Source organism: Triplophysa rosa, linkage group LG2 (genome assembly GCF_024868665.1).
Source record: "Triplophysa rosa linkage group LG2, Trosa_1v2, whole genome shotgun sequence".
NCBI lineage: Eukaryota > Metazoa > Chordata > Actinopteri > Cypriniformes > Nemacheilidae > Triplophysa > Triplophysa rosa.
This window is the reverse complement of record NC_079891.1, coordinates 14,282,258-14,305,416: the sequence shown is the minus strand read 5'-3', so window position 1 is coordinate 14,305,416 and position 23,159 is coordinate 14,282,258. Positions and strand designations below refer to the sequence as shown.

At 44.5% G+C, this 23,159-nt stretch overlaps 1 protein-coding gene across 3 annotated transcripts in view; it reads left to right on the top strand.

Moving 5' to 3' along the window:
• The window catches only part of adamts3 (ADAM metallopeptidase with thrombospondin type 1 motif, 3), a 226,468-nt gene that overhangs the window by 183,483 nt on the left and 19,826 nt on the right, over positions 1-23,159 (top strand). For all 3 annotated transcript variants that reach the window (XM_057328004.1, XM_057328020.1, XM_057328011.1), the window contains 3 exons: positions 5,230-5,393; positions 13,807-13,963; positions 14,098-14,230. In XM_057328004.1, coding sequence (XP_057183987.1) covers positions 5,230-5,393; positions 13,807-13,963; positions 14,098-14,230 — 454 coding nt within the window. The remainder of the gene's footprint in view (positions 1-5,229; positions 5,394-13,806; positions 13,964-14,097; positions 14,231-23,159) is intronic.

Here is a 23,159-nt window from a genome sequence, read left to right as displayed (position 1 = left end):
GCAGCTGTGCTGTCCGACCGGACCAGCACGTGCCTGCCCTGCATGAAGGGTTGGAACCTCTTCAGTGCAAGTAGCACAGCCCACAACTCTAGGCAGTTGATATGCCAACGCAGGCGGGGGCCCGTCCACCGCCCCGACACTGCGTGCCCGTTGCACACAGCACCCCAGCCCTGAAGGGAGGCATCCGTCGTTACCACGACGTGTCTTGATACCTGCCCTAGGGGGACCCCCTCCCGTAGGAAGGCCATAGACGACCAAGGGGTCAGGTTGCGCCGGCAGAAAGGCGTGATGACCATACGCCTGCTGCCGGTGTGCCACGCTCTCCAAGGAACTCGACTCTGTAGCCAGTGTTGGAGCGGTCGCATGTGCATCAACCCGAGGGGGACCACCCCCGCCTAGGATGCCATGTGCCCCAGGAGCCTCTGAAATTGTTTCAGGGAGACTGCTGGCTGCCTGAAATTCTTCAGGCAGTGTAACAGTGACCGGGCGCTCTCTGTAGTCAGTCGCGCTGTCATGGAGACGGAGTCGAGTTCCATACCGAGAAAGGAGATGCTCTGCGCGTGGGAGAGCTTGCTCTTTTCCCAGTTGACCTGTAGCCCCAACCGATCTAGGTGCCGGAGCACCAGGTCCCTGTGTGTACACAACAGATCTCGCGAGTGAGCCGAGATGAGCCAGTCGTCGAGATAGTTGAGTACCCGCACACCTTCTTCCCTGAGGGGAAGGAGGGCGGCTTCCACGACCTTCGTAAAGACTCGTGGAGACAGGGACAGACCGAAGGGGAGGACCCTCTACTGATATGCCCGTCCCTCGTACACGAACCGCAGGAACGGCCAGTGTCGAGGGAGGATCGAGACATGAAAGTACGCGTCCTTCAGGTCGATTACCATGAACCAGTCCTTATGCCTGACGGACGTCAGGATGCGCTTCTGCGTGACCATTCTGAAAGGTAGCTTGTGTAGGTGTCTGTTCAGAACACGCAGATCCAAGATAGGGCGCAACCCCCCGCCTTTCTTGGGGACAATGAAGTACGGGCTGTAGAACCTGCTGAACATCTCGGCTGGTGGGACTGGCTCGATCGCTCCCTTCACCAGAAGGGAGGCGACCTCTGCCCGCAGTACAGGGGCATCCCTGCCTCTGACTGAGGTAAAAAGGATGCCCTGGAACTTGGGCAGACGTGTAGTGAACTGAATCGCGTAGCCGAGACGGATCGTCTTCCTCAGCCAGCCTGACAGTCTGGGAAGCTGAGACCAAGCTCCCAGAAACTGACAAAGGGGGACTAGAGGTTTGATCTGCTTCATCGCCCCCGCGGAGGGTGGTTCGATGGCTAGCACTACGGATTCCTTGCCGGGGGAGGACCCCCGGGGAGGATATCGGCTCTGCTGTTTTTCCTGCCTGGCGATTGTCCAGCTCAACGCACTGTCTGTCTGAGAGTGCTGAAGGCTGGTGTTTATACTCGACATTGCACTTCGCCGTGACGCAACGTCGAGTTGCCGTCCACTGTCGACCAGAGGATGGGAACGGCTGTGAAAACCCAGAGAGAGAGGAAGCTCTTTTTGTGAGGAAGTGGGCGCTGGCCCCCCAGGGGGGACCAGCTGATGGTAGGACGTGGCAGGAACCGTCCCTATCCGACCCAGCGATGGAGTGGCTGGGATCGGGCCTGGCGGTAGTCTCAATCTCCCTGGGGTCTCTCCGTCAGGGCCGCTTCTGCTTCTGCGACGGCTGCTGACGGGGAGGCGGTTTCCTCTTTGACATCCTTTTCCGGGAGGCAGCCTGAGAAGGGGGCACTGGAGCCGGAAACGGAGTCGAAGAGGGCCGAGGCTGCTGGGAAGCAGACGCCGCTCGAGATCTCGAAGGCCTGACGGCGGCCGAGTCATGGCGGGGCAGGATGTGTCTTATTGCCTCCGTCTGCTTCTTCACCGTTGAGAACTGCTGAGAGAATTCCTCAACGGTGTCACCAAACAGCCCTCCCTGCGAGATGGGGGTGTCGAGAAAGCGAACCTTCTCGGCGTCCCGCATCTGCGCAAGGTTGAGCCAGAGGTGCCTCTCTTGGACCACCATGGTGGACATCGCCCGACCCAAGGCCCGTGCCGTCACCTTAGTCACCCGTAGAGCGAGATCGGTGGCGGTACGGAGTTCCTGCATTACCGTTGGGTCGGTCTTGCCCTCGTAGAGCTCCTTCAACGCCTTGGCCTGATGGACCTGCAGGATGGCCATGGCGTGGAGGGAGGAGGCGGCCTGACCCGCAGCCGTGTAAGCCTTCGACACCAGAGATGCCGAAAACTTACACGCCCTGTATGGGAGTCTAAGTTGAGCCCTCCAGGTGGCCGCTGTCTGCGGGCACAGGTGCACCGCGACAGCATGCTCCACCTGGGGGATCTCTACATAGCCCCTGGCCGCCCCACCATCGAGGGAAGTAAGGGTGACTGAGCCTTTCTGATTGGAACGGGCTGTGAGGGTGCATTCCAAGTCTTACTCAGCTCCTCATGCACCTCCGGGAAGAACGGGACCGGAGCTGGGTGCGGCTTGGAGTCGCGCTCAGACCCCAGGTACCATGTATCCAACCGCGAGCGCTGGGGTAAAGGCGGTGCTGTGCACTGTAGCCCAATGCTCGCGGCGGCCCGGAAAAGCATGGTTGACATCTCAATGTCCGCTTCTTCCTGGGCTCGACCCCCCGGGGGAGGGAGCTCCGAGGAATCGTCGGAGTCGGATGCCAAAAGATCGCCCTCCGATGCTGTGATCGACATCTCATCTTCGTCACGCATTTCCGAGTATGTGGCGGAGGAACAAGATGGGGTAGGACCGTCTTTTAAGGGATGGTCAGACGAGCGAGACGGGGCGTGAACGGTCCGTGAGCCTGCGGCTGGCGGGTTAACTTTCACAGTGATCCCCTTATCACCCCCGGTGTTAACCGAAGCGGGCGGCAGGGCCGTAGTCACTGCCGTCACGGATCGGGTAACAGATGAGGTGGTGGCTTTATCCATGAAGAATACCGCCACCCGTGACCTCAACGTCTGGATAGGCATCCGCCCGCAGTGCGGGCAGGATGTATCCACGAAGACTGCCTCAGCGTGCCGGAGACCCAAACACCTGAGACAGACATCGTGTCCATCCCCTTCCTCAATGAGCGCGTCGCACCCAAGAGAACAGCGGGACATGCCACGCTGGAGAAATTTGCTCTTTTAGAAAAAAAGAATTGCTCAGACACTTCCGGAACTGCCGAGACGCCCAGGGGAAAGTCGCTGCAGGAAGGGACCATCCGCTGCACCACGTCGTAGATTTCCAGCAGGATAGGATCAGCGAAGATCTGGAGACGCTCATCAGATGCTTAGGCTCTGAAGAACAAAAGGTGAATGAATGAGCACGCCGGCTTCCCTCTTATACCCGGACATCCGGGGAGGAGCCCGGCATGCAAATTTCATTCGCCAATTTTCATTGGCCTTTTCTAAATACTCAGAAGATGATAGGTTCTCAAGACAAACCCCATTCTGTCGGTTCGACACAACATCGAGAGACCGACAGAAATGGAACTCCAAGTTTCCATTTGCACTTATTTACAGTAAGTTTAACATTGGCTTTGAATGTTCTATTTACCCTGTGACTGACTTAGCTCCCTTCGCTATCATATGCTAACGTTATCCTCCTATATATACGATACATTTACATCAATTCAGACTGTTGATAAATATTACTTACATCGGCAGTTTTGTCTCGTTCTGTCAGTCTCGATCCCTCTTGAGGAACAACTTTGAAGCTAATCCTGCTTGTACTGTCAGGTTGAAAAAGCACTCCAGTTGGAAGTGATTTGCGCAAACAAGCAGGTTTTTACTTATGGTTTCTGATGGATTTCCACTTAAAATTAAATAAATCCACTCCTGTCTCTTCCTAGGTTTGGACTCTGTGCAGCGACTACATTGCATGTTGCTTGTGAAAACAACAGTGCAGCGCAGTGGGTGGAACTGTGTAGATTAAGGGGCGGTAACATTATAATAAAATCCGCTTTGGACGTCACAATCGGAGCGAAATCTGAACGGCTCAATTTCTCACATGCTTGCAGGGAAAGGCACACCAAAACAAACTTAATGGTTTCTTATTTTTCACGTTTTCTGGGTTGCAAGATGCACCGGGAACCCAATTATAGCACTTAAACACAGAAAAAAGGGGGGTTTTCATCTGATGTCTCCTTTAAGGTACACAAATTCATTATTAACTACTTGCTTATTAACATGCATATTGGTTGTATATTAGTATGTTTAAAGCACATATTAATGATTTATTCTGCATTGCCTTATTCTACAATCCCTAATCCTACCCAATACCTAAACCTAAAAACTACCTTATAAGCAGTAATTGGGAGTTTATTGATGCAAAAGTCATAGTTTATAGTTAATAAAATAGTGAGAATTGGTACCTATTCTAAAGTGTGACCGAATTACCTTATATAGACCTGACACACTATTACATTTTTAACATAGAATTCATTGATTTCATCTGGCACCTAGTTGGAGGTTGTTAACTCCCAGTTGGCAGAAAGTTTAGAATTATTAAAATAAACAATAAACAGAAGCATTTGAATCATGTGAGTTATGGACTGTACAATATGTGTGATTGTCCATCAGCAGCAAGCTGGAACTCCAATATTTGTTTTAGTAACTATTAGCTTTTATTCTAATTCAGTCTGACAGCAAATGAACAGAAAAAAAGCATAAATCTGTTTTTTCAGCATTTGAATGACATTTTAATTGATTGCATTAGAACCTTTTACACATATGGTGCTTGCTTGAATAAAATATCTCTTATGTTCATCATCATTTTAAAATATTCCAGACGAATCAACTGCAGATTCAATGTTCTGGAACCTTATTTTAATTTTCACATTACAAGTGACATTTGATGACTGGTAGCAATGGTGATTGTCCTGACATGTGTGCGGCTCTCTTTGTAATCACCATTGACATTCAAGCAAATGATCACCTAATTGCTGTCATGCTCTGTGCCAAGCTGTGTCACTACTTATTTGTGTCGTTATGTCATTGTATTATGCGCCCTTCGCACACCAGATGTGTAATATTTTAGCATCTTATAACACTAGCGCCTTGTTTTTGAAACCTGCAATAAAGCTTTACTTTGAGACGTCAAAGTAAAAGTTTTAATGATATTCTGGTCACACTGTTCTATTTGAACCTCTGTTCTCTAAACGTTTGAAGAGTTCTAATTAATTGCTGATTGCAGCTATCAAGAACCAGGCAACAGGACATTATATTCTCAATGGCAAAGGAGAGGAGGCAAGGTCTCGGCGCTTCATTGATATGGGAGTGGAGTGGGATTACATTATCGAGGACGAAGTTGAGACGCTCCACACTGATGGTCCACTACACGATGCAATTGTTGTTCTGGTAAATAAATCTTCTCACTTTCTCAGTTCTTTTTTAGGCTTTTTGTCTGTCTTATAAGACTGCATTCCTAGAACAGGCATTTGCCTCCGAATGTATCAAAACTTGACAATTTTGAGTCTTCGGCCAGAAAATCTAGAAACCTAATTCCACAATTAATTAATGTAATAGTTTTGTACAATTTTAAGGTTCGCTAACCACTAACCATAACGACTATTCCATAACAGGGCTGCAGAACGAACATGCAAATAACCTAACACTACCCACCCCCAAACATGCACTATATATGGCGCTGCTCAACGCTTGAGACGTATAATGTAGTGTAGCTCTTTTTGATGATGCCCACTTTAGTCAGGAGTGTAATCTGACATCTTTGAGTTGTTTTTCATTGTAAGTTTTTATCAAACCGAAAGCTGCCTTTATAAATATTGTATTAAAGTTCTGAAAAGTCACCCCAGAAACAGCTTAAGAAAGATTCATAGTCTCTACTGGATAAAATGTTTCTATATTCACCACCACGTACTTCAAAGCCCACTATTGAAAACCCTGCAGTGTGTGTTAACTGCAGGTCCTCAGAGTTAAAGAAATATAAATCATGTTCATCCACATGATCACATGTCTTTGAATATCTTGGTCAGTCAAAGTTCAAGCTTTTCATCATTTGACTGAAGGCAGAAGTCTATTGGGAATGCACTGAAACACAATGCAAGTGACATTAGAAATGTTCGTGAATGTTTTTCTTTTCAGCAGTGCTTTGAAAAGAGTCTTTGAGTGAGTTGAGGTGTTGGCATTATACTGTCATAGATGCGTTTGTTGAAGAGAGAGGATGAGAGAAATAATAACTCTATAAACGCATGTTGAGTTAGAGACTTATTAGTTATTTTGTGCAATAAAAAAATAGTGTGCGCTGCAATACTTGATTTTTACTTAATTTACTGTACACTCTAAAAAAATCTGTAAAAATAGGGCACAATATACTGTACTAATATGAAGGAATTTTTCGTATTAATTTTTTACAGTTGTTTTACCTGTATTTTCTAGAATAGCCAAACCTGTGTGTTCTTAAGGCTTGTGAAATTAAACCAACATATTTACTGAGCATTTACAAAGCAATAGTTGTTCAAAGCAATTAGTTGTTTAGTCATATGCACTTTGCATGAATGACACCCTTGTTGTATTTGTATACGGAGTAATCCTTTTTATCTGAATCACAATTTCATTTGAGCAAGAAGTGTTTTAAGTGTTTTTCTCTTTTTGCATTAAAAGCTTCCATTGTGCTCTGTGTACATACAGTATATGGCACTTCCGAATGCTCATAAATATTCATGGCTTGTTGCTGTGTGTATTTTCGAGACTACAGATGCTGTGAGAGTTTGTGAGCCCTTCAAATTATCTGTAGTCATAAATAAATTGAATTAAATTAATTAAAATTAATTTGAGTTGACCTTCATCTAAGCTGTTGTTATGGATAAAGAAGATTAGATTAATCATTTGCATTATAGTTCTACTCTTTCTATGTGTTTTCTTTTTAAATAAAAAGCATACACAAAGAGCATATATTTGTGAACAGCAAATTGTATGTAGGAAAAGTAATGACTTTGCTGAGTTAAGCAGATGAACATAGATGTTAATTTTGAGAAAATATCATATTAGTTTTTATTTTATTATGTAACACATTTAAAGGTACAGGTCACCCAAAAATGGAAATTCATTCTTAACTTGTTCCAGATCTGTATAATTTTTTTGTTCTGTTGAACACAAAAGAAGATATTTTGGAGAATGTAGGAAAGCAAACAGTTCTGGGGCACTTGTAATTTTTCCTACTATGGTAGTCAATGGTGGCCAAGAGCTGTTTGGCTACAAGCATTCCTCCAAATATCTTTCTCTGTGCAACCGCTATACAATGAGCATTAATACAAATAGTTTGTGAAGCTGAATGTAAAGGTATATCGCCCATGATTCAGGTCATTCTCATTATTTAGCTGTCTTCCATGAATTACTCACTTCAGCTCATTTTAGCTGGATCAAGTTGAAAACTCTGACTTACGTCAAAGCACAGCATTTCTACAACTTAAGCGTTCTGAATGTAGATTTATTTGCTTTTATAGGATGTTTTTGTGCAGCATTGTGCAGCATGACCTACATTATTTTAAGCTTCAGGAATGGACACGCTGGCATTTTCCTGCAAAAAAAGTATTAGTACAATCCCCAAGTCAGCACTTCATCCACCTCCAGCTATCCTTGAGTACTTAAATGATAAACTGCGTAAAATTTCTCTGTGTTGATATGAGGTTTTCTGTTGAAATACAGCATTGCATTATACATTATGTTTATTATTTATGCAGAAAGCAATTTTTTTTTCTCCTGTTCCTATGTTATATTTAGGGCTGTCAACGTTAATGCTTTAACGCATGCGATACATTTTTTTCAGATTAACGTATTAAAATATTTAATGCAATTAATGCCGAAACCGTTTATTTTGCCATTCTTTGTCTAGCGTTACATTATATAATCATGCTCTTATTCATGTAAAGGCCTTTAAACCATTTAATAGTTACTTTGACACTTTCAGTATAGATGCGGCACAACGTGACAGCGGTCCCGTTCTGTTGTAGCCTATACAGTCACAGGCTAAAGGCTGCGTCAGTGAATCTCTGTCAGACAGCGCACCAGTATTAAGTTCTCTTTCATGCTTGAATGAACAAAACCACACAAGATTATGCCAGCAAGCCTGTTTTGTCTAGCATTTTCGTAAACACAGATTTCAACGTGTTAAATAAAATCCTAATTGAATGCAAAGAGTTGTGAAAATGGGAAAGAGCATCAGATCTGCGCAAAGCGGAAGCTCTTAAAGGGGACGCATTCTTAAACCTGCTGCTGTGACTCCTGTCATTAATTTTATTCAAAGAACAAAAGAAAAGAGGAATTCAATGTGTTTTGTAGCTTTAATTCTGTATTTAATTTAGAATTTAACATTAAAGACTGTAATGTTTGAGAACTTAATTCAATTTCTGTATATTTCCTACCTGTTAGACATGATAGCTCTCAATTATACTGTCAATGTTGAACGGCTATAATTAATGTGTAAATAAAAAAATCATTTAAATGGAGACATCAGTTGCAGTACTAATATCAAGAATGTTGCCTTTCATTCATAAAATTATGTTGTTAAAGAAATCTGTTTTTATACATAATTTGGAGATTAAATGTGAAATTATTAGAATGTAAAAGTATATTTAAAAACATTAATGTTATGTGCGATTTGAAAACACATCAATTATTCTCTAAATGTGATGACACAAAAATGACATATTATCAAGGGCAAACGAAATACAGTGGATTGCAGTGATGTGCATATATATATATATATATATGCTGAGACTCACATGAACACTGTACAGTTGGTTTTGTGACTAAGTTATTCCCTGTAAATGCTATTGGGCTTTAAATAATGGTATATTCTGTGTATGAACCCATACAGCAGTGAAATACACACCAATATTTACATATTATTTGACAGTTTATTGTAATAAATATCAAAAATCTAAAAGGTGTGCATTATAGACACCCACATCAACACTGTACACCTGGTTTTGTGACTGTTTTGTAAATCTGTGCTTGCATAATTTAGCATAACTAAAAACACGCCTTCTTGTTCTTTTGCTTCGCGTTGTTGCCGTTTTTTTTCCACTACAGGCGGATAGCTCCGTTTTAAAGACATGGCCATTTGTAAAGACACATCATCACATCACGCGCATGTCATCACCTGCCGCGCACTACATACAGAGTATGTCAAAGGAATTACATAAATTAAGTATTAAAAAGAACATTTCCAAATGATTCATTTAAAGTTGAATCCGCAAATTATAAAAATAGTCTCTTGTTTAGATTATAGTTTTTGATTTGGTACTCAATGGGGCGTGCAGAGGCCCTACGCAACCTTCGAAGTTTGCGTATAGGAAGGATCGGCTCTGAGTATTGCACACTTTGTATCTTCGAATAGTCTTTAGTTTGATCACATTTATAAAAGACAGATACAGCTGTACGATTATTTCCAAAAACAGACAGCGTCCTGAATGCGTGTGTAGGGGGCACGAGCCACAGCACGAGCTACAGCACGAGCACACAATACATCATTGCATTATTCCTGCATAACTATTGATTCACTATAAGTTTGTGCTGTTTACCTTATGATGTTTTATTAACTAAGTTCGGGAGGAGAAGGAGAAGATAATTAACTCGGCTGGTCTGCTATCAGCAATCACAGCACCCGACCTATCAGTTCAAGAGAGAGAGAGCCTCTATAAATAGTCAAGACGTCTTACCTTCACTCTCTCTTCAGTCTCAAGTATTTGTATATCCAAATTGCAATGATCAGGGTCCTTCGGCGTCCTCAAGCGACGGCCAGCACAGCAGCGCCCGCCAGGATACCTCGGACAAACCCGCGGCTGCTCCAAGGTTGCTTGGACCTGCGGCTGCTTCAAATGCGCCATCCGCGTAGCTCAGTGGAACCAGTGTCCTTACTGGGGGGCACTGGACACTGAGCTTCACAATCGAGTTTTCCTCGGTTGCAGGAACATTTCATGCGCGGTCTGCAGATCCGTCGCCCACAGCACCACTTCTTGCCCTTTAGTTCATTCATCCATCCCCCCTGCCCGGACTCACCTCACACCAAATCTACAGGCTACGTCCCACGCTTCCCAACATATCCCGCCAACCCACCTCTGCCCGATTCTGATCGCCGGCAGGCATCAAGCTTTGAACCTTGCAGGAAGTTCAACATCGGCTCTTGCTCACGACAGTGGTGCCGCTTCCTGCACGTTTGCAGCTTCTGCGGTGGCACGCACGCCCACATTGTGTGTCCAGTCTCTAAATCTGCAAATAAAAATCGTAAACAGTATTTATCGACTCCTGTGAATGTTTTAAGTTTGTCTGCTGAATTGTCTCTTCACCCCGACACTCGCTTTACTGATTATGTCCTGTCCGGTCTCTCAAACGGCTTCAACCCCGGTATCGAGAGTTTACCTTCCGTCAGCCTAGTCTGCCCCAACCTTCAGTCCGCGCTTGCCGAACCCGAAACGGTTGATCTTCTAATTTAAAACGAAATCGACTCAAACTCCATGATCGGCCCCTTCGCCGCTCCCCCCTTTAAAACCTTCCGCATCAGCCCCATCGGCGTAGCTACCAGAAAATTTTCTGGCAAAAAATGCCTCATGTTCGACTTGTCGTCCCCCCATAATTCTCCGTTTCCGAGCATTAACAGCCTCATCCCGCTCGAGGAGTTTACCTTCTCTACCACGACATCGACCAAGCCATTAAACTCATTAAAACCGCCGGACGCAGCGCCTGGCTCGCTAAAGTCGACATCACCTCCGCATTTAAAGTAATGCCCATTCACCCAGACTTTTGGCATTTGTTCGGCATTCGCTGGCGCAATCAATTCTATTTTTCCGTCTGCCTCACTTTCAGCTGCAGAAGCAGCCCTAAAATTTTCGACATGTTGTCAGAGGCAATCTTTTGGATTCTCTCTAACTACTCCATTCCGTACCCCATTCACCTTCTAGATGATTTTCTAGTTATCTCGCCCCCCGACTCAATCCCAGCCGCGCATCTCTCGATAGTCCAAAAAGTCTTCACCAAGCTCGGCACTCCACTCGCCCAAGATAAAACCTCGGGTCCGAGGACTTCAATCGAATTCTTGGGCATCAATTTGGATTCGCTGAACTTTCAGGCATCCTTGCCCAAGGAAAAAAACGATAGATCAATTTTGATCGCTTCCACTCTCCTAAACAACCCCCGTTGTTCCAAACGTGAATTATTATCCGTTCTCGGCCACCTCAATTTCGTGATGCGTATCATTCCCCAAGGCCGCCCGTTCGTTTCGCACCTCCTCTCCCTCGCTTCCTCAGCTCACGCCTTAGAGGACTTAATAACCCTAACCAGCTCATGCCGCGACGAGCTCAGTTTGTGGATAAAATTCCTCAATCAATTGAACGGTTTGTCCTTCTTTTACAACGACATGCGCTCTCTCCCCGTCGACATTCAATTGTTTACCGACGCCGCCCCCTCAGTCGGTTTCGGAGGATATTACCAAGGATGCTGGTTCGCCTCCACGTGGCCCCCCAGCTACTAGAATTACCACAGCCACTCTCGTCCTCAGCCTTATTCGAGCTGTACCCTCTGGTAGTCGCGGCTTTTTTGTGGGGGAAGGAGTGGTCCGCCTCCAGCATTACCATTCATTGCGACAACGAAGCGACAGTGCACTGCATCAATAAAGGCCGTTCACTTTCTCTCGCACTGATGCCTTTCCTTAGACGCCTCACCTGGATTTCGGCTTGTGATCAATTCATTTTTACTGCTAAATATGTTCCTGGTTCTGCAAACCAAATAGCCGATGCTCTTTCCCTTTTTGCCTTCCAGAAATTCAGGCGGCTGGCACCAGATGCGGACCCCCTACCAACACCAGTACCTCCTTATTCGGAACTGATATTCCCATAAATCACCCACTAAGAACTCTCCTAGACTCTTCCCTCAATTCTATCATCCAAGCCGTCTCCCTCAGGACCCTTCAGTCTTACCTAACCGCGTGGAGGAGTTTTAAGTCATTCCACCGAACATACAACATGCCTTTTCCCGAGTTCTCTCTGCTTACCATCACCTCATTCATATCCTTCCTGGATATCAACAAAAACCTTCAAGCCAGCTCAGCTAAGGTACTAAGGTACTGTACCTAAGCGGAATCCAATTTTTCCACAAACTAATTTTCAAATCAACCTGCCCAGCTATAGCCAGTTCTCAAGCCTCCATTCTCATCAAAGGAATCCAGAGAGCTCAACCCGCCCGCCCGGACACAAGACAACCTATAACTTTGGATATATTGACCAAATGCATTTCTACCCTCCGCCCCACAAGGGCCCGTGCCTCCATCTATGTTCTGCAGCAGCAGACATCACTCACTTAGAGGCCAGCATCGCAGCAGCGACCGCCCCACAAGGGCCCGTGCCTCCATCTACGTTCTGCAGCAGCAGACATCACTTCCTAGAGGCCAGCATCGCAGCAGCGACTGCCCCCACAGGGGCCCCATGCTTCCTTCATCTCTCTGCTCAGCCGGCACCCTTCCGCCAGAAACCTCAGCAGTGCCCGCTTCAGTAACAATTGGACTGTCTTCCAGACTCGGCAACAACGGCTTCACACCAAGCAAGGCCAGGTCACCAGCAGCCCATACCAGCCTCGTTTTGGGGGGGGGTGCATATCTCTGGCTGCTGTCCTGCACTAGTTGCATCTCTTGGGGGGAGTGTTCCGGGTTCAAGCTAATGCCGGATTCGGAGCCCTCACCCCCCCCACCCAGACGGGGGGGGGGTTGGTGCTCTGAGCTCAGAAGAGCGAACGAGCTCGGAGCCCTCTCCCCGACAGCACGCCAAATACGCTTACTCTCAAACCTGCACCATTATCTGCATAGGAGAACTCGTGAAATGATGTTTTATTAACTACGTTTGGGAGGAGAAGGAGCAGATAATTAACTTGGCTGGTCTGCTATCAGCAATCACAGCACCCGACCTATCAGTTCAAGAGAGAGAGAGCCTCTATAAATAGTCAAGACGTCTTACCTTCACTCTCTCTTCAGTCTCAAGCATCCCACCACCACCCCGGCTCCTCACCTGGAGCCCTTGTCTCCAGCAGGACACAAAAAGGGGGGGTAGTGTTCCGGGTTCAGGCTAACGCCGGATTCGGAGCCCTCACTCCGGACGGGGGGGGGAGTGCTCTGAGCTCGGAAGAACGAACGAGCTCGGAGTCCTCTCCCTGACAGCACGCCAAATATGCTTACTCTCAAACCTACACCATTATCTGCATAGGCGAACTCGTGAAATGCAGGTATGCACCGATTGTCAATAGAACACAGACATATTATTCAGTTTCACTTACCGTGTGTGGTTCATGTCCGGCATCTTTTAGCACTGGGACCGCGCCACCTGTCATTTTCAAATGATCTCCAAATCCTGCGTTATATCCACCGTTTATATAACATTCCTCACCCAAATGCAGTGAACAAACAAACACAGCTGAACATCGCGAACAAAAGAGCACATTGATGCATGGCCGTGCTCTTTCAACCACTCTCGATGGTTGACGCGTGGGCGTGATTTTCCAGGAGAATTGTCCAATAAGGGACTAAGAAAAGTTGTTACGTAAGGAAATTTCATGTTAAAAAAAGACTTCCCAAAACCTAAACGAACCTTGGGGGAGTGTATCGAGCACAGAAATATTACATCATATGTCCAACTCGTTTTTTTTACAAGCTGACCATGTTAAGCTTGAGAAGCCAGCAGGTTTAACATTGTAAATAAGTCAGAATGCATGAAACACCATTGCACCAGCCCTCTAAAACCTTTGTCATATTGTTTTTCATCTACATTAGATTATACCTAAGGACAATGAGACAAGATCTACGCTAATGTACAAGTACATCATCCATGAAGACTCTGTGCCCATAAACAACAATAATGTAATTCAGGAGGACACGTATGAATGGGCACTGAAGAGCTGGTCCCAATGTTCAAAGCCCTGTGCTGGAGGTAACATCAAACTCTATGTATCTCCTTTTATTTACATTTTATAGCCATTTTGGCAAGTGTGAGTAACATGGGTAGGATTTTGTTGATTGAATGGTTAATTGCGAATCACATTATGATTTATTCATTCACTTCAGGATTCCAGTACACCAAATACGGGTGCCGTAAAAAAGGTGACAACAAAATGGTGCACAGAGGCTACTGCGATATTAACAAGAGGCCCAAACCTATTCGCAGAATGTGTAACCTACAGGACTGCACACAACCACAGTAAGCTACATTTAAATTGTTTTTACTGTACTCACAACAACACAATACTCATTAAACACTTTTGGGTTGATTCATAATGAAATGAGTTATTTGCTTACAGTAATAATAGGGAACATCTAAGTTGAATTTCAGTTTGTCAATTACACATCGCACTCACATGTTCACCATATGATGTCACGTCACCATAAGCCACGAAAAACATTTCGTGTTTTTGTGCCAATTATGACAAATGGAAATGAACACAAAAATGCTTGCATACATTTTGTGCTGTGAATATGTTGAGGCAGTTCCCCACTAATCTCGCTTGAAGCATGACATCATAACTAATATTTGACAATGTGACATCAAATTCACGCTGAAGTCAGTTAAGGTATTACATCTACATCCTTGGATGTTTATTCACACAGCAGCTTACACTTTCAGCTTGAATACTGCCTGTATGAACAAACATCCAAAATCAATATGAACAAACATCCAAAATCAAGCCTGTGTCACCTGTAACCATAGTGATGGACGCAAATATCAAAGTTGTGCTTTTTTATGTCAATAGAAAGTATTATTTTCACAATGGATCTGCACAACTAAGTCCATAGATGTGATTCTATCCTCAATGCCGTAATAACATTGACAGCGGAGCACACATAATATCTCTGTGAATTGCACTAGAGTTGCTATGGCGTTTGGTTTAGATGAACTGTGCATAACATTACAAAGCAATCCTGCCCCATGGTTTGTGTTTATCTGCAGACACTGTACCATAACACAGTGACAGACAGACAACTAGTTGTACAGTTCCAGTCACATAGCAGGGCTTCGGTGAAAAAGATGTGATTCCTGAAAATGTACAAGTGTATAATTGGTTATGGAATGAAATGTGGCCTCTGAATTAACGTGATTACAAGGTTTTTAGAATTGATTAGAGAAAAGGTTTCCCCATGGTGTCACCATTCTGCCTGTCATGTTTTGTTTTGGCCACTAGGAGTCCCCATTGTGTTCTGGTTTTGATCCCTGTTTAATTTGAGTAGTTGTTTTCANACGTGATTACAAGGTTTTTAGAATTGATTAGAGAAAAGGTTTCCCCATGGCATAAGCTTCTGACAGTGTTGTCTGAATGTAATCAATAAAGCTACGATTATCTATTTGGCATGTACTGTAACATTTAATTCCAAGAAACAATAATTTAGTGGATAACAAACACATTTTACAAGTATATTTTACAATAGTTTTCAAGTTTCACTAATAGCTGTCAACTGTCAAGTGGCTTTAAAGGACCAGTTCACCCAAAAATGAACATTTTGTCATCATTTACTAAAGAAGTTGCTTTATAAATTTCTTTGTTCTGTTGAACACAAATTAAGATATTTTGAAGGATTCAGGAAAGCAAACAGTTCTTTTGACTACCATTGTCATTTTTCCTACTGTGGTAGTCAAAGGTGGAAGAACTGTTTCTTTACAAGCATTCTTCCAAATATTTTTTTCTGTGTTCATCAGAACAAAGAAATGTATACAATAACAACGTGAGGATGGCTAAATGAAGAGAGAATTTTTATTTTCACAGAACTGGAAGCAACAATGATAGGTTCATTTCAAGTATACGGTATTTGTACACAACATTCATTTTGATTCCTGCGACCCCAAACACAGTAACAGCTATAGACACAAAGGCCAGCTCAAGGGTTGAAACGTCTAGTTTCAGCATATTTAAGCAGTAGAAACTTTTCAGTGTTGTGCAATCTAAATATCACTAATAATTTATAAGTACTCATGCTTCACCAGTTCATCTGGGAGCTGAGTTTTGATTGATACTATAGGGCAGTACTGCTTCATTTATTTCTCCTGTCAGATGATAAGATTAGATCTCAGTGGGTGATTATCATATTTCATGCTTTGGGAATATCCTGTATTTTCTCTTGAACGTGTAGCCTTGATTGATATTTAATTTGTAGGTGCTTGAATTACATACAAAATGCCATAGCAAAATATGATTTTATTTTCATTTTTGAGACCTTTCAGTAGGCCTATTGCTTAACTATAAATGTCAATTTCATTAAAGCTCATAGGATTTGATAATACAACACATTTTTACTTCACCTGTTAGTCTTGACATTTTTAATGCTCTGGTTTGAAGAGTTCTTAAAAGAAACATATTTACGTGTTTATCTGCCTTCGTCTGACACCGACAGCAATGACTTACTGGTACTATTGTTACTATGCCATAGCTGTATGCCTGAAGTGGGTTGATAAGAGATGAGAATATCTGCCTAAAAACGTAAATGTGAACCTGGGCCACAAAACACGTCATATAGCACAGGTATATTTGTAGCCAAAGTCAACAATACATTGTAGCTATAGGTCAAAATTATCGATTTTTGTTTTATGCCAAAAATCTTTTAGATTACATTTTATGCATTTAGCAGATGCTTTTATCCAAAGCGACTTACATTGCATTGTATTATATGACTATGTGCAATCCCCTGGGATCGAACCCATGACCTTGGCGTTGTTAGCGCCATGCTCTAACCACTGATCCACAGGAAATTATTATTATCATTATTACCCACATATTAAATAAGATCATGTTCCACTTGATTTTTGTGAGTGGATGCAGCAAAATCGCTAACAAAAATGGCCAGAAAAACACCTACAAACCTAACTTGCTGCCCCCTATTTGGGAAATACCCACTCAAGTTTGATATCTATATAAAGCTTAGAATTTCAGCTTTTGGGTTCATCTACTCTCTACAATGTCATTACAGCGGTAAGCCAATAGAGAGTGTTAAAACTAACCTGTTTCTTCTTAGAGTGCCTCTGATGGACAATTTTAAAAGTGATTTTTTTGCACCCTCAGATTCCTTGTATCTCGGGCAAATATTGTCCTATACAAACCATATATCAATGGAAAGCTTATTTATTCAGCTTTCAGATGATGTATAAATCTCAATTTAAAAAACTGGCCCGTATGACAAATGTCCTTTCATTTACAGTATATAGTTATTTAACCTCTAAATTATTTCTAGAGAAGATCAAGTTTGTATTTAGATTAATTTATATTACAACATGAGTGATACACTAAACTCAATGCTCATAACATCCATAATAATGCACACTTTTATCTCAAGTAATTTACACTGCATTCAAGTATGCATGTCCTCTATAATGAAACCCACAGTCTTTGCCATGCAAGCGGCATGCTCAACCAGTTGAGCTGCAGGAACACCATAGTCACATGGACCTATCAATTTTACTTGACTGCCTTTTAGTCAACCCACGCAAGTCATTGCAACCAGCTATTCCAGCACGACAGATCCTGAACATTTTATTTCCCACAAGCTGAATTCTCAACAGAGAGTCAACTGTTGTAATGCCATCCTCTTATGATTCCAATATTTTCTCTGTGTACAAATCAGTCAACAAGCCTCCTCTCATACTTCTGGTTGGTCTCCCACTGTCTTCACATCTGCTGCAGTTTCAGAGGGTGACGCTGTGCCTGTGGTTCTTCCTGCCTTTCCCTGTTCCCATTCAATTGCGTCCTGATTTCGTTTCTATCCTCCTGACACTTGAAGCCATCTAATTCTCATTCTGTTCCTCTCTCTTTTTGATCTTGGCTCCTCAGTGCTCTTTGCATCATGGTCTGTGTTCCTGTCTCCTCTGCTGGGGTTTTGGTGGCAACCACCACACTGGAATCTGGTTTATTCTTGAATCAGTTCACACCAAATCTTTTAATTTTGTAGTTATTTTTGAGGCAAAATCTGCATTCTGCTCATCATTGTCTTAACCTTTTTATTCTTATAGATTTATAACAATAATTAATCTTTTGTATTGCTGGTCATTAATGATTACATTGTAGTCAATGTGTGCTTTATTTTCTGTGCGCTTTTGAGTTATTTTTTTATTCATTTCTTGTGTATTGAAAAGAAAAAATGTTCCTTGAGATGATGTATTTTGCCTTTACATCATCAGAAAGCTGTCCATCATGAGAGTTTTGCAAGATAGAACGAAATTAGCCTTATGTCCAGTAGACCTAATGGAATAAGGTTGGCTGCTGCTGCCATGAGACCCAATGTTCTTTGATGTCTCGGTATCACCCTGTAGCAGTACTCACGCAATCTGAGTAATCTGAGCTATGCCTGTTGCCTGGCAATGAATGTGAGCCACATACAGATTATTCCAAGGTCTTAACTGTAAAGATCAGGGAAGAATGTGTGATTTCGGCGGGGAGGTTGGACTCGGCCGGTAGTGAGGAAGTGGTCATGGAGTTTTGGATGAAGGACCGCCTGCTCCTTATCTGGCCAATCAAAGTTCAGCTCGGCCGCAGCACAAATCACAACCCCAAGCAGTTCCTCCGATTCAAAAAGCATTAAATTATCATTTGGATCAAAAGAAAGTGTGATTTACTGACCCCTGGTTAGGAAAAAGAGTGAGAGATAGGGACATACCTCTGGCCCAAACCAGTTGCCGGCCTGTAATACACGGGCTGACACTGGTTCCACACGGAGGTTGTAAAACCTTGCGAAGGTACTGGGCATAGCCCAACCCGCAGCACTACATATGTCTGCCAGAGAGGTGCCCTGAGCCAGTGCCCACAAGGAGGCCATACTCCGGGCTCTCACTGCAAGCGGGCAAGGGCGATCTTGGGACTGGCATGCCAAGTGATGGCATCCACAATCCAGTGCGCCAATCTCTGGTTGGAGACCTGGTGCTGTCCCCCATAACAGACAAAGTGCTGCTCAGAGTTTCTAAAGCTCTGCGTGCGGTCCAAGTAGAGGTGCAGTGCGCATACTGGACACAACACGTTGGAGGTTGGATCTTCCTCCCCAGAGGGGAGCGCCTGCAGGTTCACCACCTGGTCCCGAAAGGGAGTGGTGGGAACCTTGGGCACGTAAGAGGGCCAGGGTCTCAGGATAACGTGAGAACTACCGGGCCCGGTACGAGAACTATTCTAGGCACCCATGGGACATGAAAAATGCCTGGATGTCCCCCACCCTCTTAATAGAAGCGAGCGCCATCAAGAGTGCCATCTTCATCATCAGATGAGGAAGACTGGCATCTCTGAGGGGCTCGAAAGGGGCAGTACCAAGGCCCTGTATGACCACATTAAGGTCCCAAGAGGGTACGGAGCGCGGTCGAGGTGGATTCACCCTTCTCGTGCCCCTAAGGAACCTGGTGACCAGGTCATGTTGGCCGAGAGACTTACCCTCCACGAGATCGTGATGAGCGGCAATAGCGGCTACATACACTTTCAACGTGGATGGGGAGAGGTTGCTCTCGAGTCTCTCTTGTAGGAAGGCCAATGCTGACCCGATCGGGCAACTCCATGGGTTCTCCCCGCGGGAAGAACACCAGGACGAGAAGAGACGCCACTTATAAGCGTATAAACGCCTAGTGGCGGGGGCTCTAGCCTGCAGGATGGTCTCTCTGACCGCCGGCGGCAAGCCACTCAAGGTCTCCTCGTCCACACCGTGCCCTTCCCCTGCAACAGAAGGTCCTACATCAGGGGAATCGGCCAGGGGGGAACTGTCATCATCTGAAAACCAAGTCTGGTTGGGCCAGAAAGGCGCAACTAGCAGTACTTGATGTCCCTCTTCCCTGACCTTGCACAGGACCTGTGCCAGGAGGCTCACTGGGGGGAAGGCGTACTTCCGCTTGTCCCGCGGCCAGCTGTGTGCTACAGCATCCGTGCCGAGGGGTCCCTCGGACAGGGAGTACCAAAGTGGACAATGGGTGGAGTCCGGGGAGGCAAACAGGTCCACCTGTGCCTGGCCAACCTGTGCCTGGCCGAACCGCTCCCATATGAGCTGGACTGCGCTGGGATGGAGTCGCCATTCTCCGCGGGGCGTCCCCTGAAGAGAGAGCGTCTGGTTCAGGTTGCCCGGGATGAAGGTGGCTCGCAGGGACTTGATCACCTGCTGACTCCAGAGGAGGAGATGTCGGGCGAGTTGTGACATCTGCCGTGAGTTTATGCTGCCTTGGATTGATGTACGCCACGGCAGTAGTGCTGTCCGACCTGACCAGCATGTGTTTGTCCTGCACAAGGGGTTGGAACCTCTTCAGTGCCAAAAGGACAGCCAACAACTCTATGCAGTTGATTTGCCACCGCAGCCGGGGACCCGTCCACTGCCCCGATACTGCATGCCCATTGCACACGGCACCCCACCCCTGCAGGGAGGCATCTGTCGTAATCATGACTCGCCTCGAACCTGCCCGAGTGGAACCCCCGCTCGGAGAAAGCCAGATCTGACCAAGGGGTGAGGGTGCAAAGGCACTGAGGCATCACCGTAATGCGCCTGGTGCTGGTGTGCCACGCCCTCCAAGGAACACGACTCTGAAGCCAGTCCTGAAGCGGTCGCATGTGTATCAACCCGAGAGGGATAACCCCTGTCGAGGACGTCATGCCCGAGCAGCATCTGAAATTTCTTCAGCGGGACCGTTGACATCCGTCTGAGTGTTTCAGACAGGTTATCACCGACTTTGTGCGCTCGCTGGTTAGACGCGCTGACATACGGCAGAGTCAAGTTCCATACCGAGATAAGAGGAGCTCTGCACCGGGGAGAGCTTGCTCTTTTCTCAGTTGACCAGAAGACCCAGTCGGTCTAGGTGCCGGAGCACAAGGTCCCTGTGCGTATCGCACACCTTGCTCCCTGAGGAGAGCTAAGGCAGCCTCCATGAGTTTGGTAAACACCCGGGGAGACATGGCCAGACTGAAGGGCAGGACCTTGTACTGATACGTACGTCCCTCGAACGCGAACCATTGGAATGGCCGGTGTCGAGGGAGGATGGAGACATGGAAGTACGCGTCCTTCAGGTCGATTGCCTCGAACCAATCTTGGTGACGAACTGACTCCAAGATGCGCTTCTGCGTCAGCATCCTGAACGGCAGCTTGTGCAGGTGCTTGTTCAGGAGGCGCAGATCCAAAATGGGGTGCAGCCCCCCAGCTTTTTTGGGCACACTGAAGTACAGGCTGTAAACCCAGAAGACATCTCGGTTAGAGAGACATTATATGTTCTGCAATATATACTTCACGAAAGACGTACTGTAGTTCTGTCAGGTGTTAAGGCAACTCTCAAAGGTAAGCGCATTATTGTTGCTGCTGTTCTTTTTTTGTTCTGTTGTATGTATCAATGAATTGCACATTTTTGGCTGCCGTGGTGTGTGAATTAAGTTCATGAATGAGTGGAAAATGCCTACTCAGCTTTCCGAATCCGATTAATTATATTGGGCACTTTTTGCAAAAAAATTGGTTTTTTTTAGGGTTAACGTCATTGGTTAATTTCTTGATTGTCGCTTTGAAGTGGTTTCTGGTCATATTAGTCATATTTTCTAACTCTCTTTAATGCTATGTTTGGCCTGTTTTCTTGGTTTACTTATATTTTTTCATCTTGTCATAGTTCATTTTAAGGAGATAAAATGGTCATTATCATCGTTGATTGACATTGGGCTGGTTTTTCTTGGAGTGGGCGGGTTTTATTGAACCTTTGGGCTGGAAATTGTCCACCCAATCTGGCAACACTGCCCTGAAGTCGATACTGAAGACAGTACAGCGGATTAGAGAGCGATCTGCATGCGGTTTCCTCTACTGTATTGTATTGTTTTGTTTTATTGTTTGTACTTAAATGACTTTCTTATTTTGTTAGTATATTAGCAGGGTTGCCAACTCTCACGCAAGTAGAGTGGGACACACGCTTCCAGACTCATCACGTCGTGACAACAAGCCAATGTCGAGTAAATACAGGATTGATAGCCATAAACTGTGTCTGAATTTGCCCCCTATCTCCTATATAGTGCACTATATCGGGTGTCCGCCATTTTGTAGTGTTATCCAAATTCTGAGTATAAAACTCATTCCCTACATTTGTTCACTACTTTTTACCCACAATGCATTCTGATTTTGAGTGTACATTTGATGTACACTCACTCACTCATATTTCCCACAATACAACGCGAATCAACCGTCTGATTAGAATCAGCTGGAGGAGAGTGACCGTTAATCAGTGTTAATTTTGACAGCAAATTTTGATTTAGTTTTAGTCATAGTCTTTTGACGAAAATGCAATTTAGTGTTAGTCACATTTTAGTAGGGGTGTAACTCAGCTCACGATTCGGTACACATCTCGATGCTGGGTTCACGATACAATACACATCTCGATATTTTGAACAAAATTAAAAATTCAAATAACATTTATTTTCAAAATATTAACAATTTCAGTAACTTATTTTGTTGCACATACAACTTAATAAAGAAGGCTTAAATGAAATTAGAATTAAGATCAGTGTCAATTTTGACAGCAAATTTTGACAGCAAAGTCATAGTCTTTTGACTAAAATGCAATTTAGTTTTAGTCATCCCAATTTATCATAGTTTTAGTCTATTTTTAGTCTACGAAATCTACATTATAGTAGTCTACTAAAATCTATCTGTATTAACTCATTTAATTGGTGTAATTAAATGTTCCATACAACGATTTAACTATTTTGACATCATTTACTTTACCTTGGAATTAAATTAAACTGGGTCATTACCTTTATTTTTTAGAAACGTTGAGTAACTACTGGATATGCATTATTGTAACAGAGAATATTAGACCATGAACGACATGTAGCAGTTCATTCAGTCTCATTTTGACTCAATTGACTCATTCGTTCAGTGAAGGGCGTGTTCATTCAGTACATTCAACCAATGAAACGCTCTGACAGAGCTCACACTCAAACGCTATTGGCTTGTGTCTCTTTGACGCTGCGCTGTCATTGCTTGAGACTGTAATGAATGAGAAAAGATCACATACTTGTTTTTTAGCATGTCATTCGATCTTTTAATATACAGTACGACTCATCGCTTCTCTGTTTGGAACAGCGCTGTTTTTTTTGGCTTACTTTATGTTGCATATGACGTTATGCAGCAGCTCACGTTAGCGGATAAATTAACATTGGCAT